The 14,230-nt window shown below is 47.4% G+C and overlaps 1 protein-coding gene across 1 annotated transcript; it reads left to right on the forward strand.

The window, feature by feature from the left end:
• The first annotated feature begins 4,618 nt into the window (after positions 1-4,618).
• On the forward strand, positions 4,619-7,619 carry LOC142245827 (uncharacterized). Its single transcript, XM_075318800.1, has 2 exons — positions 4,619-4,988; positions 6,518-7,619. The coding sequence occupies exon 2, from the start codon at positions 6,528-6,530 to the stop codon at positions 7,581-7,583; it is 1,056 nt and encodes a 351-aa protein (XP_075174915.1). The 5' UTR covers positions 4,619-4,988; positions 6,518-6,527; the 3' UTR covers positions 7,584-7,619.
• The last annotated feature ends 6,611 nt before the right edge of the window (positions 7,620-14,230 follow it).

Genomic DNA, 14,230 nt, shown 5'->3' on the forward strand with positions numbered 1-14,230 from the left:
CTTCCTATTGCCGCGTTCACACAGCCGTGTTTCCGGTATGTGTGGTGTCCGTTTCCACACATACCAGAGAGATGGACACACGTAGACCCATTAAAATTAAAATCAAAGGGTTTGTGCACAAGTGCATGTTTTCACCACGTGTCCATGTGGAGCATACATGTGTCCCTGTGCTCCACACAGTGACATGTCTGTTTTTCTCCGGAAGCGCGGGCATCACACGGGGCACACACACACACACACACACACACACATGTACCAGAGAAAACACCTGTCTCTTAAAAAATAATAATTTTTTTATACTTACCTGTCTCCAGCGCTGCTGTTGCTTCCTGGTCTGCTCATTGTGCTCATGCATATTCGCTGCACTCACCGCAGACCCGGAAGTGACAGCAGCGCTGGAGACAGGTAAGTATACCAGCTCATGCTGTCTCTCTGCTACCCGGATGTCACACGGCTAGCACAGGGACAGCACACGGAAAACATACACAAGGACAAACTGACCTGCCCCATGGACCGTCACACACATGCGTTAACTGCATGGAAGTGTGAAAGAGGCCTGAGGTGTGGAGGGAAATCACAGCCGGAGCCTCATGTGCAGACATCGGTCGTATGCATCTACAGAGATGACATCAGTCTGTGAAGTGACGCCATTAACCCCTTCACAAATGGGCAATTTTCCATTTTTGCCCTTTTGGTTTCTCCTTTCCTTTTTGAATGAGCCATAATTTTTTTTTTTACCATTTACTGAAAACTTAGAAAACCATTTCACTTGTGGGAAAATTGCAAGAAAAACATTACATTTTGTAATTTTTTTTTAAGGTTTTGTCGTTACAGGGTGCATTTTTTTTTTTTATTTAAGAGGTGAATATTTTTTTATACACACACACGCACACAGACACACACACACACACATATACACACACACACACACACACACAGACACACAGACACACACACAGACACACACACAGACACACACACACACACACACACACACACACACACACACACACACACACACACACACAGTGTCCCCATTATCACAGGGTTTTTTTTACATTGATGGAGCTGCACTAGGGCTTGTTAATACTTTTTTTTTGTTAGCAAAATTAGTAAAACAAAATAAATAAATGTGGTATAATCATATCGTCATGTAGAAAAAAAATGTCATGCTAATTATGCTGAACGGTGAGTTCTTGTATTTTTTTTTTTTTAATTACTGAATTTATTTTTTTTTGTTCATTTGTTCCACCACTGAAAAATGACAATAAAAATTTATCAAAAAATTAAGGCGATGTTCACAGTTTTTTTCATTATTTTAAAAACCATGAGTTTAGAAGCAGAAACTACTTTTTGGAGACGTTTTGGAGCAGTTTCTTTTTGTCCCCTGAGAAGCGAATTTAAAGAATTTTTTTCCTGAAAGTTTTTTTTTTTTTTTGCATCTTTTTGATTGGACATTGCGAGGTTTGAAGAGTTTTCCTTCAAAATCCATTTCAAAGAATTGAAATGCACTTTATTTTTATTTTTTTTTTGTTTTTACCCGGAGGAGCTTTTTTTAAAAAAAATCCTCTTCAGAAAATAAAACATTACTTAAACAGCTAAGTGGATAGACTTGAAATAGATTCACAGGAGTTTATGAAGCAAATTTTGAAGAGGATTTTAGAGCATTTCTGATTAGAAAAAAAAAACTAGTGGAAAAGTCTAGACTGCGTTTTTTTGTTGAGTTTTTTTAGTGAAATCTCCTGGTTTTTGAGGAGGATTTTGGAGTTTTTGCATAAAAACACTGAATAAAAGACTGAATGTGATCACAGCCTAATATGTATCTGAAAATGAGACCAATGAATGCTCCATCCGGTAACTGAAAAACTGACCCTGATACAAATCCATTACAGGGAAAAACCTTTCACTTTTGGCTCAGAATCCGGTGACGCAAAACAGGTTTTGTTTTTTTCAGAGTATTTTTTGCAAAATAGAAACAAAACCACATGAATTTGGTGTCGCCATCATCGCGCCGACCCCGGAATAAAGGTGAAAACTGGAGGGGTCTCTGGAAATAGCCACACAACATTTTTTTTATAATTTTTTTTACTACATGATTAACTTTAAAAAAAAACTACAAATTTGGTCTCGCCATCATCATACTGCCCGCACAATGCACAATGTACAAGTGCAGCGTTTTTCACAATTTAGCTTCACATTTTCTTGCACATTGGTAAAATGAAAGGCGACATTCATACCTACGCCTCGTCCTGCAAAAGACAAGTCCTCAGGCGCCACTCACACTTGCGCTATTTTGACGCAAATGGAATCCGTCACTAATGTAGTAGAGTTCATTTATTTACAGTGGAAGCGCGACACCATGTGGACACAAGCGGGTACTGCATGACACACTCACGCGGCATATTAACGCGCTTCCACTGTAAATAAATGAACTGTACTACATTACTGACGGATTCCGTTTGCGTCAAAATAGCGCAAGTGTGAGTGGGGCCTCAGACGTTTACTTGGACAAACAAAATGGAAAAAAAAAAAGTTATGATTCTTGGAAGAAGCTGAGGAAAAAAACAAAAGTGCAAAATGGAAAAATCGCCCGGTCAGGAAGAGGTTAATGGTGTCACCTCGCAGACCGTTATCGTTTGCAGCCGATGCCGCTGTTTGTATATGACCAATGTCTGCACAGGAGGCTCCGGCTGTGATTTCCCTCCACATCTCATTGGAAGAGACGTCTGCACCGAGACCGCACCCAGCAATTGTCCAATCAGCTGCAGAGGTCAGTAATGATCTGTAAATGATCTTTACATCAGCCAATCAGATGGCTCCACATATCAGCCAATGAGGAGCAGCGGTATAAGAAGGGTGGAGCAGTGGACTTGGTTATGTGACTGGTGGAGCTTGAAGGAGTGTTTTATGATCTGGGACATCGGGAGCTGCAGCCGGTGAGTAGACACCATGGAGGCTTTACTATTGCTGATGCACTGCTAAGTATAGTGACAATCATCATCTCCTATGCTAACTGTGACATAACCCCTGTAATGACAAGCATGGGGGGGAAGCACACCCTTCCCTGTTATAGCTTCTCACTGGGGGCTACTGATCATGTCCTGGGTGTGTGACATGCTGCGCCCCCTGCTGGTGAGCGGTTACATATGGCTGTCAGAGATTGATGGCTGCATTTATTAGTGTTTATTTGTAGGTTTTTAACAACCTGCTTTTTATACAATTAAACTTTCTGTGGAATCTGCCTGTAACTGCAGAGCCCCATCTGAGCTTGGATTGTTGCTGCTATAAATCCACATTGCTTGTGCAGAGTCTCCTGCTCTGTGTATAGGATAAATTAATCTGCAACTTCAAGTCCTCCTAAGGTTGGAAATTATCCAAAAACTTATTTTATTTTGATTATTTATTTTTATCTGCATCTTAGGCTGCTTTCACACAACCGTTTTTTTGCCGTGCGGCACAATCCGGTTAAGAATGGATCTGGCGTTTATTGCTGCCAGATCCGTTCTTTCCCCCATAGAGTTGTACTAGCGCTGGATTGTGCCGCCTGGCGTTGCGTTGCATCTGGCTTATGCCAGATCCGGCAACATTTGATTGTGCAGTGGCTGGATGGAACATTGAGGGGGAACGTTGTCTCTGGTGAAAAACTGCATTGCGCCAGATCCGTTCTTTCCCCCATAGAGTTGTACTAGCGCTGGATTGTGCTGCCTGGCGTTGCATCTGGCTTTTGCCAGATCCGGCAACATTTGATTGTGCAGTGGCCGGATGGAACATTGAGGGGGAACGTTGTCTCTGGTGAAAAACTGCATTGCGCCAGATCCGCCGTGTTTTATAATGGAAGTCTATGGACACCGGTTCCGTATTTCTTAACTGCGCATGCTCAGTTGCATCAGTTTCTTTTGCTGGAATGTGCTGCATGGTGAAAAAAAAAACGGATGTGTGAAAGCAGCCTTAGCTGTGTGTGGTGTGTGTGTGTGTGTGTGGTGTTTTTTTTTTTTTTTTCCCCCCCCCAACCTGACGTGGTACAGTTTTGGCTGCAGAAAAAACTGCAGCGTGTGCATGTAGCCAAATGCAAACACTTTTACATAAAATGATACTGTATGAAGTGCAAAGGTATCACCATGGGATTAGATGCAATATCTCAGTGTACAGTACTGCTGCTTTGCCAGTGCATCTAAGCATATTTGTGATACTGTGCTGCTGCACCCAGGTATAGGATATGCTGCCCAGCTACTGTGCCCAAAAGTCAGTGATTCTGAGACTGTATCTATGAATCAGGTAGGGTCTCTGTCCAGAGATGGCTGTTACTACACAATATAATTGAATTTGGGTACTGCTGTAACGCCCCTGTAACGGGTCATTATAGGGTATTAAATGTTACCCCATTTTTCCCGGGCAGGAGGAAGAAGAGTCCCCACAACACACCCTAATATCACACTGGCAGGAAGGAGTTAATAGATTTTGCAGCATGAAGTTTGTTCTGAGTCCATGACTCATCCTGTCTCCTTAATGAGCAGGTGGCTGGACACAGGCAGGTCCCCATGACAACCGAGGGGAGGGGGGCCTGAATAGGAGTGAGTTTAGTGCAGAACACACAGTTTGTCAGAACGTCAGAGGCTGCAAGGGAGTGCAGACATCCAGAGAACAGCTCCTGTTGAGGAGATGCCACGAGACCAGGGCTGATAACACCTAGAGGAGGGGAATGGAGCTGAGGACTGGGGATCCCTGGAGAAAGTTGTGGCGGTTGTGTGGGTCCACTACCGGGGATGAGAGAGACAGAGGCGGCGAGTTCCCAAGATGCTCTATGCCACGGGGACGTCACTAACGCACCGAAAGGGAGCCCCCCCCCCCCCCCCAGAACACCTCACCGGACACCCCTTCCTCCTACCTGCCCGGGACCGACCAAAGGCTACAGCCGGCGAGGACCAGCACCCGGGTGCGATGTGAAACTGACTTTAAATAAAGAACTGGAACCGCACACCATGACTGCTGTGAGTAATGCCGCCGCACTGTGCCCCCGGTGTCCCTGAGAACTGATGCCCTGGGTCTCATTAACCTCCCGGGGTTCCACCCGTGGGGAGCGATTCCATCCGGCTGCCCGTAACATCTGCCCCGGAGAGACCGCGCAGCAGCGGCTGAACATCTGGCCGTAAACCACGGGTGGCGCTGCAAGCATTCCCCGTCCCGTACCGTTTCCTGGGGGAGAGCGATGGCAAGCGCCCCGTCCCCCCCCCCCCCCCTCCAGGGACCCCGTTACCCTCTTTCCGTCCCCCTTGTAACACCGGACCGACGGTCGGACTTTCCTTTTTATTGAAACCCGCCGGGGGTCACGGAAGCCGGGTCGGGCCACTCACAGCCTGACCCCGAATACCACCGGCCCGGTGACAGTGCAAGCCCCGGCGTGGGCGTTTCACTGCGACTGTTCAGTAAGTTGTAAAGCCGCTGCCTGACATTGTATGGTGTCTAGTCTGTGATCCAAAAATACTCCCAGGTCCTCAATTGACTCTCCTAGCTGCTCTCCCTTGTTGTATTTGGTGCCTTCAGGTTATTGATGCCCAGATGCAAAGCTTTATATTAGTCTATAAAAGCTCCTGACCAGTAGGAAGATGACAATCTTTCCAAGAGTCTGGGCCTGGTCCGTCCCTGGAAACCTTGGATGGGATCTTGTCTGTAACTGCAGATCTGACCGATAGAAACGATATTGTATCGAGAGCATTGGACAGTGCTTGTAAATGTTTAATTTACAGCTGATCAGTACAAAACTGGGTACTGTTAGTTTGGAAAAAGTGTTCCAGTAGTGCTAGATTTGCATCATTCAGCGCACAAAGGCTCCAGAGGGCAGCGGTGGTCAGTCTGTGGGGGGCATCATGGGTTTTAAACAAGTCTTATCTCAAGAAGTGATCTAAACACTTTACAATTTGTTGGTTATGAATGTCTGTAAGCCTGTCCAACAATGTCATCTATGAAGATAGAAATGGAATATAAAACATGATTTCTTCTCTTGTTTGAAGTTTTAGGCTGTGTCCACGGTAGAATGTTGCTGCGGAATTTTCTGCATGAAAATCCGCGGCTTTCCCGCAAAATCCGCACCTTTTCAAAGGTGCGGATTTTGGTGCGGATTATTATTTTTTTTTTTTTTTTTCCCAATTCTGAAGCCAAAATCCAGATCAAAATCTGCAACAATAATTGACATGTTGCAGATTTTTCCGGATCAAAATCCGCGGTAACTCCGCCGTGGAGAAATCCGCAGCATGGGAACAGCATTTCCAAAATGCCATAGAAATGGCTGGGAAGTGCCGCTGCTGTAGATTTTCGGAAAATCCGCGGCTTTTCCGTGAGAAATCCACGCATTTTCCGCAGCGTGGGCACATGGCCTTAAGGGTTGTTCCTAACACCATGCAAACACAACCCCAAAGAATTATGCACTTTTTGTGCATTTGTATCTGGGGCTTTTTCAATTAGTATTTCATGTAATTCATTCTTCAAAATTTACATTAACTTTGTCTTTTGCTTCTTTCAGGATCACAATCATGAGTGGAAAAATTGTCCCCAAGAATTTGGCCAAGGGAGTGGACTTCTGTGGTGTGGCTGAATATTATTACATTGTCCGCTCCGATCTTGGATGCTACATGAGATCAACCAACTTCAACAAAGGAGAGGATCTGAATGTCTTCAGCCTGCATCCTGCATGTAGTGGAGGAGATCATTACTTGGCTCATGAAGATGACCTGTTCTACATAATCAAGGGAAATCAATATCGCCGTGTGAAAAACATGAATACAGATGAAGAATCAATAGTCTACCCCCTACACAAGAACTGCCAAGGAGGAGACCACTACCTGTCTGCTTTTGGTAACTTCTATATCATCTATCAGAGCCGAGGCATCTACCATAAAACCACAAACATGTGTGAGGATAACGACAGTATAGACCATCCTCTGCACCCCGACTGTAGGAATGGACTGTACTATTTTGGTATTTCTGATTACTATTACTTTGTGAAGCCTCATGATGAGTGGGGGGTCCAATATCTAAGATGTACTGACTTCAGCCAGAATGAGAATTCGCAGACCTTCTCCTTCCATCCCAGTGTGGTCAACTTTCTCCCAGGGGGTTTAGGCATTAGTAAGGGGTCTGCATATGGTGAATGGGCATGCATCAAGACCATCAGCAATGATTCCCAGACCCCTATTGAGTGGAAGAAGAGCATCCGCAAGAAGATTGGGTATGAGAAGGAGAAGATGTCTAGTATAACACACAACTGGAAGGTGTCCACTACTGCCTCACTAGAAACCGGTGCTTTGACTAAATTAATTTGCAAGAGCCAGTTTTCCCTGACGGCTGAATATGGTGGCTCCAGTGTCAATACTGAGAAGGAAACATGGAGTGAAGCCACTGAAATTGAGGAGACAATTGCCGTGACTCTGCAACCTCATCAGAAAATCTACGTCTGGTCCTACCAGCTTGGCCTGGGTAAAGAGCCTGTGCTGTACTGCCGGGATATGAAAATATTAGATACCTCCAACCCCCCAACTGATGTTCCATTACCCCCTGCTGAGAACCAGGCACAGGCGATGGCTTCCTGAGATCTTGTAGAGCATGAAATTTGTCCTCCATTGGGTGGGACTGGCACTAAGGGGCTCTGCCTCTGTCACAAGATTTGTAAATTGGTAAATCAATAAAGAAATAATGTTTGAATCAACAGTTGTGAATTTATTGTAATGAGGTCAATATGTCTAAAACCAGGGAGATGACTACAGGGGGGACAGAGGTAACATTGCCCTGGGACATTACATTACACAGCCTGCTCCAGTCTGTGGGTGACTAAGGCGGCTTTCACACTACGTTTTTTTTTAACATGCGTCCTGAACGTTTTTTAACGCAAAAACTGATCCAGTGCAAATGCGTTTTCATTTCAATGCATTTGCAATGGACTTGCGTTAACATGCGTTTGCGTGCGTTATAGTGAGGATCCAGCGACTTGCAGTTTTTAAACATCTTTCAAAAACGCTACATGTAGCGTTTTTGAGCTGCGTCCAAAAACTGGAAATCGCTGGATCCTGACTAAACAGCATGTGAACGCTGGCATGCTGATAGACAGGATCCTGCTTGCTCTACTGAGCATGCCCAGAACCAGTCTCACGTGATCAGTCCCTCTCTCTCCTACCTCTGTCTCTCCCCCTCCCTAGCCTCCACCTGAGAGCTGCGGACACTCGTAACCAAGGTAAATATCGGGTAACCACTTATCTTAGTTACCCGATCTTTACGTTGGTTGTGTGTGCAGGGAGCCCGGCTCCTAGCAGCTGCAGACGCTCGTAACCAAAGTAAATATCGGGTATCCAAGCAAGTATACCCGATGTTTACCTTGGTTACGAACCTCCGCAGTTGTAAGAAGCCGGCTCCCAGTCTAGCACGTTTAGTTCCCATCACTCCCGATCACATGACTCCAATGCCCGCCCCTAAACATCCAGTGGCAGGCTCCTGCAAAGTAACACATGCGGTTTTTGCTGTAAAAGCAGGATCCGCTTTTGCAGCAAAAAACGTTCAGGACGCATGTTAAAAAGACGTAGTGTGAAAGCAGCCTAAGCTGCTCACCCCCCTCAATGTAATGACATCAGTGGACATTGGCTCTGAGATTAAAGAGTAATTGTTTTTTGTTCATAAATCAGTAATGTGCATGAGAATGGGCAAATTTTGCTTATTCTTTTGCCAGAATAGTTGCTGTCAATTCTCCATTTTGAGAATCTGTAATCAATAAAAACTAGTTGTGTTCTCTTCAACCCTGTTCTTGACACTGGACGTACTCCATATGTGGCGCCCCTGGACAATCTGCCCTCCCGTGCAATATCCACCTCCTTCTTGGTTATGGGTCCCCAACTACATGGTGTTGCCTACAACAGCTAATAAAATCCTAGGTATACTCTGCACCAGACACACCAGTGGATGGCCTGAGTGGAATAGGGTTGCCCACTTGGGGGGTGGGGTTAGGGGAAGTCAGGAGTGTCAGTCAGTCGAGGGAAGTAGACTGGAAGTGTAGGTCAGGAGCAGACAGTGGTCTGGGCCTAGAGGAGCTGGATCCCCAATCCCAGGGGATTGTGACAGGCGGCACGGAACTGTTGAGGACAGCCGGCAGCCTTGTACAATCACCGGGCTGGGACTAGGGCTTGACGGGGTACATGGACCCTAGGTCAGGGAGTAGCTTCAGGCAACCTGACAATTTACCCGCCGAGAACAGCCTTCAAGATCCGCTCTTCACCCGCTCCAAAATCGGGATACTAGCGCAACAAGGGGGATAGGACTTTCCACTCACATGGTCTAGAAAATTCAAAGCATTAACCCTGAGAGCAAGCTCCCACAGTTTTAGCCATAGTGGGGAGCGGGACCTGACTAGTTCCATACTACTGGGACCAACAGAAGTATACTTAAGGGGGCTTTACACGGTAGCGATATCGCTATCAATTTCTAGCGATAGCGACCGTGTAAGTACCCACCCCGTCGCGCATGCGATTGTTGAACATTATCGCTACGCAGCGTCACACATACTTGCCTGGTCGGCGGCGTCGCTGTGACTGCTGAACAATCCCTCCTTCAAGTGGGAGGGACGATTGGCCGGCTGCTTAGTGACGTTGCGGTGACGTCGCTGACTGCCGAACAATCCCTCATTCAAGGGGGAGGGACGTTCGGCATCACAGCGACGTCACCGCAACGTCACTATGCGGCCGGCCAATCAAAGCAGAGGGGCGGAGATGAGCAGGACATAACATCCCGCCCACCTCCTTCCTTCCTCATTGGGGCCGGCGGCAGGTAAGGAGACATTCCTCGCTCATGCGGTGTCACACATAGCGATGTGTGCTGCCGCATGAGCGATGAACCACAACGCTAAATAACCCTTACCGATTTTTGACTTTGGGATGACCTCTCCATGGTGAACGATTTTTCACCATTTTTAAGGTCACTGGTAAGTATTACACGCTGCGATATCGTTAATGATGCCGGATGTGCGTCACTAACAACTTGACCCTGGCGACCAAACATTAACGATATCGTAGCGTGTAAAGCCCCCTTTAGTGCCAGGAGGAAGGTCACGGATCACCAGGCAGCACCAATGGGGACTGGGCCTAAACTAAGCTCCCCTCATGGCTGCCCCATTCCATTGCACCCGGGTACTCCTAACTGCAGCAGTGGTACTCCATATTACCCAACACCACAGGTGGCGTTATGAACTTTAAAGACACACTCCCCCTGTAAATACCCACTTTTTTTTATTTGAGTGGCTGCACGACCCCGGGATTTGCGATTATAGGTGAGTCCTTCACGTGTGACCACAAATCAAGCCACGACACACGCATAGTGTGCAGTGTCTTGATTTGTGGTCACATGTGAAGGATTCGCCCGGAAATCGCAAATCCCCTGAGTGACTGCAGTGAGCCGGGCGATCAGCTGTGCTTACACTCAGGTTACTTGCGGCCACAGCTGCAGTTCTCCACGAGAGTGGTGGCCGTGAGTAACCAGTGACAGCACAGCTGATCGCGTTATTCACTTCAGTTGATGCATGGAGCTGAAAGGAGTGGCGGTGTTCTACTGCTGCTTCTGATGTCGCAGAGCTGAAAGCGTCGTGGGACTTTGCGTGGATTACGTCGGACCTGGAGGTGTGTTTGAGGGATTAATAGTGGAAGCTATGGGCTTCTGCCATTAACTCCTTATTAGACTGTTTGCCACCACACCAGGGCAATTTGGGATGAGCCGGGTAAAGTCCTGGGACTGTCGCATCTAATGGATGCGGCAATTCTGGGTGTTTGCTGGCTGATATTGTTAGGCTGGGGAGCTCTCCATAATGTGGAGCTCCCCATCCTGAGAATACCAGCCTTCAGCAGTGTTACTTTACCCTGGCTGGTATCAAAATTGGGGGGACTGCACTTTTTTTTTTTTTATACTGCTCTATAGACATGTCCACCTGTGGCTGTGATTGGTTGCAGTGAGACAGCTGTCACTCAGCGTAGTTTCAGTCAGACACTCCCCCCAATCATAGGCGGGGGAAGCAGGGGTTACGTAATGGATTAAGGAGCGGCCAGCATTTTCAAAAGAGAAGCCGCCACAGTGAACGCCATGCAGCGCAGCGCTGGTGATTGTGGATCAGTGAGTATGAGAGAGGGGGTGGGAGGGAGAGCCCGACATGGACAGAAAGAGAGATAGACACAGAGATAGAGACCGACAGACGAAAGACCTGCCTTTGTTATGTTAAAAAAAAAAAAAACATGCAAGCACATTAACATTTTGGCAGCTTTATTTTTTTTTTTTTTTTTTTTTTTACTCATTGATTTTAATGGGTGAATGCAGCCAAAATGGCAAAAACAATTGACATGTTGCTTCTACAAACGCATGGGTTTTTGACAAAATGCTGCGTTTCAAAAAGCATTGTGCGCACAGATTTTGCATGATTCTCATAGATTTTGCTGGGGAATCAGAACGCATGCATTTTGTCAATGACACAGTGCAGTTGTAAACGCAGCCAAAACGCAAAGTGCGCACATAGCCTTAGACTGGATCGTGCACTAAAAGTAAATGAGAAAGATAGAAAGTATGGGCTCCTTCCAGGTATGATGTAATTTGTCATGTGATGGGGGGGGGCATGTTCAAAATGCAGCCCACGATGGGAACATTCTAAAACGAATGAAGAAAAGGAATGAACATAACTTTTGGTTCCAAATTATAGAGATAAATAATAGGTTTATTAGACATCATAGAAGTGGCATATATCTAGATAATAGTGAAGTGTCCACGTATCCCATAAACAGGTGTATATTTTATTCCCTGAGCTGCTCAGGTGGGGAATGAACATGGAATAAATGTAAATAGGGAAATGTCCACAAATTCCATATAAACAGGTGTAATTTTATTTCCTGTGTTAAGTTGGGAAAGAATATGGAATATGTTATGGCTAAACGTTCATTCCACTGTAATCTACATACATTCATTGTTCACTGAAGTGTACCGCCCCGCGGGCTCGGCTGCAACCGCCGAGCCGCTCGGATCTGTGCTTGTACTGCAGGTGGTGGATCAAGCCTCTCACGGACCCGGGGGTCACGTCGCTCTGCAAGGGAGTTGGCGCTACACGCGAGAACTTAGGTGAGGAGTTCCATGGCCGGGGCCGCGGTTGTTTGGTTTGTAAGTTCGTGACGCTACCCACGGGTTGTAGTAAATGGATAGACACCACCGCTGCTGTTAACTAGGCCTCCCGGGGACGGTGTTGCGCAGCTTGGTGTTGACACCTCCATGGGTAGGGGAGCGATGGTCCCGGGGGCCCGAGGGAGGTGCTGAGGCGGGGGAGCGGGTGATGCGTGTTGGATGCTGGAGCGGGTGATGCGTGTTGGACGCTGGTGAGGGGCGTGGCCCGAAGGCACTGGTGTACTCACTCTGACACAATACACTGGAGTTCCTGGTAAACCAAACGGAGTGATCAACGGGGCCTGCAGCCGGCTGCAGCTTCTCCCGGTATAGGTTGGTGGTTTCCGTCTTTCTCCTGCACCTCTGTGTGTAAATGTTTGACTCCTATGCCTAGACATCGCTAGTCCGCTCCCCGACTTGTATATGCCATAGGAGCCCGTTTGCCCGCAGACGCTGGCCCTTTGAGTTTCTATGCCTTGGCGGTGGCTTTACCCTGTATGGTTGGGCTGTTGTCTTCTAACAGGTCTTGTGTGGGATAGGTCCTTGAGTTCAGTCCGCAATCAATTGATTTGACTCGGCCCTGTTGGGTCGGGGCTTCGTCTGGGTCTGAGTACCCCTCCTGGTGCTCCGGTTTCCAATTGGTTCCCATGTTCGGTACCGGCAGGCCACCGCCCGACCCCTTCGGTTCCACCGGCTGTAATCCCAGCTCCTGCAGGCGGCCACCACCGTCTGCCTCCTTGCCAAAGGTGACAGGTGGCTGGGTCGGAGCCCAGAATAGTCTATGGCAGGCCTGGGCGCAGGTCTGCCCTTGGACCCAACCTTCCTCCTTCACTGTCAAAATTATTCTGCACTGTCAACTTGAACTTGTGTCTCCGCCTTCAGGCCTGTGAACTCATCGGTGGGCAGAGCCAACCACCTGGCTCCGCCCCCCCTGGTGTGGACATCAAACCTGGAGGGTGGTGACAAGGTTTTGTTTGACTGATGTCACCTAATCGGGAGGGGGTGTGTTGTTGTGTGTGACCTGGGACGACCTGACTAGTCCAGGGCGTTACAGAAGCAAAGAGAATAATATATACCTGTTTGAGATATGTTTTCATTTCACTAATATCTACATATCCTTGTTCATTCCCCCACATAAGAAGCGCATGGAATAGAATAGACACCTGTTTATATGGAAGATATGTTCATTTTCCTGTAATCTAAGGTAGAGAATGAACATGGAATATATAGATTACAGGAAAAGGCTGATGAAAGCGAGCAGTGATGGCAGCGGAGCTCCGCTGCAAGTTGTCCCCGTTGGGACCACCAGCAACGTTGTTTGAAAAAGTTTTTGAAAGTTAAGTGAATTAACCGATGAAGTCACCTGACTGGAAACAGTGATTGAACCGGTCGTTGCTGGCAACTGGTCCCCATTGGGACCCCTTGGAGCCCTTGAAACCAATGCGTAGAAACTGCTACGGACAAGCCTGAGAACTGGCAGAGCAACCAAACTTAGTGGCATGTAAATAGAAATGTTGGCTTGAAACCGTTACCGCCTCCGGAGAGGCTGATTTGGGAGGATGGGCCTGGAGGAAAGTGATGGCCAGGGCCAGCCACTACCGTAATCGGTGGCAATCCTCCGGGGTTTCAGGGGTCCCCATAGACGCGGGTCACCTGACAAGGACGGAACCCGCTCGGGCAACTTGGTGCTGGACTGGGGTCAAGGGGTGTTGCCCATTTGCTTAGGGGCAGCATCAGGGCCAGGTTGCTTGGGTGGGAGAGAGCGGAAGCCGTACCGTTAATAAAGACAACCGTTAGAAACGTTACTAAGAAATGTGCCTCCCGAGGTGGGAAGAATGCAAAATACTTGTTTTATCTTTACAGTTAAACTAAAACCGGTGATGGACGGGACGGGTAGCCCGCGGACGGTCTGCATTTTACTAGGGGGGGAGGAATGTGGCGCCTTGGACAAGCCAGGTCGTCACAGAACAACACCAACACACCCCGGTTAGGCACACCGAAGCAAAACACAAAATCCTTGTTGCCTTCCTCCATGGGCTGATGTCCACACCAGATGGGGCGGAGCCAA

The sequence above is a fragment of the Anomaloglossus baeobatrachus genome, chromosome 7 (assembly GCF_048569485.1).
Source record: "Anomaloglossus baeobatrachus isolate aAnoBae1 chromosome 7, aAnoBae1.hap1, whole genome shotgun sequence".
Taxonomy (NCBI): Eukaryota; Metazoa; Chordata; class Amphibia; order Anura; family Aromobatidae; genus Anomaloglossus; species Anomaloglossus baeobatrachus.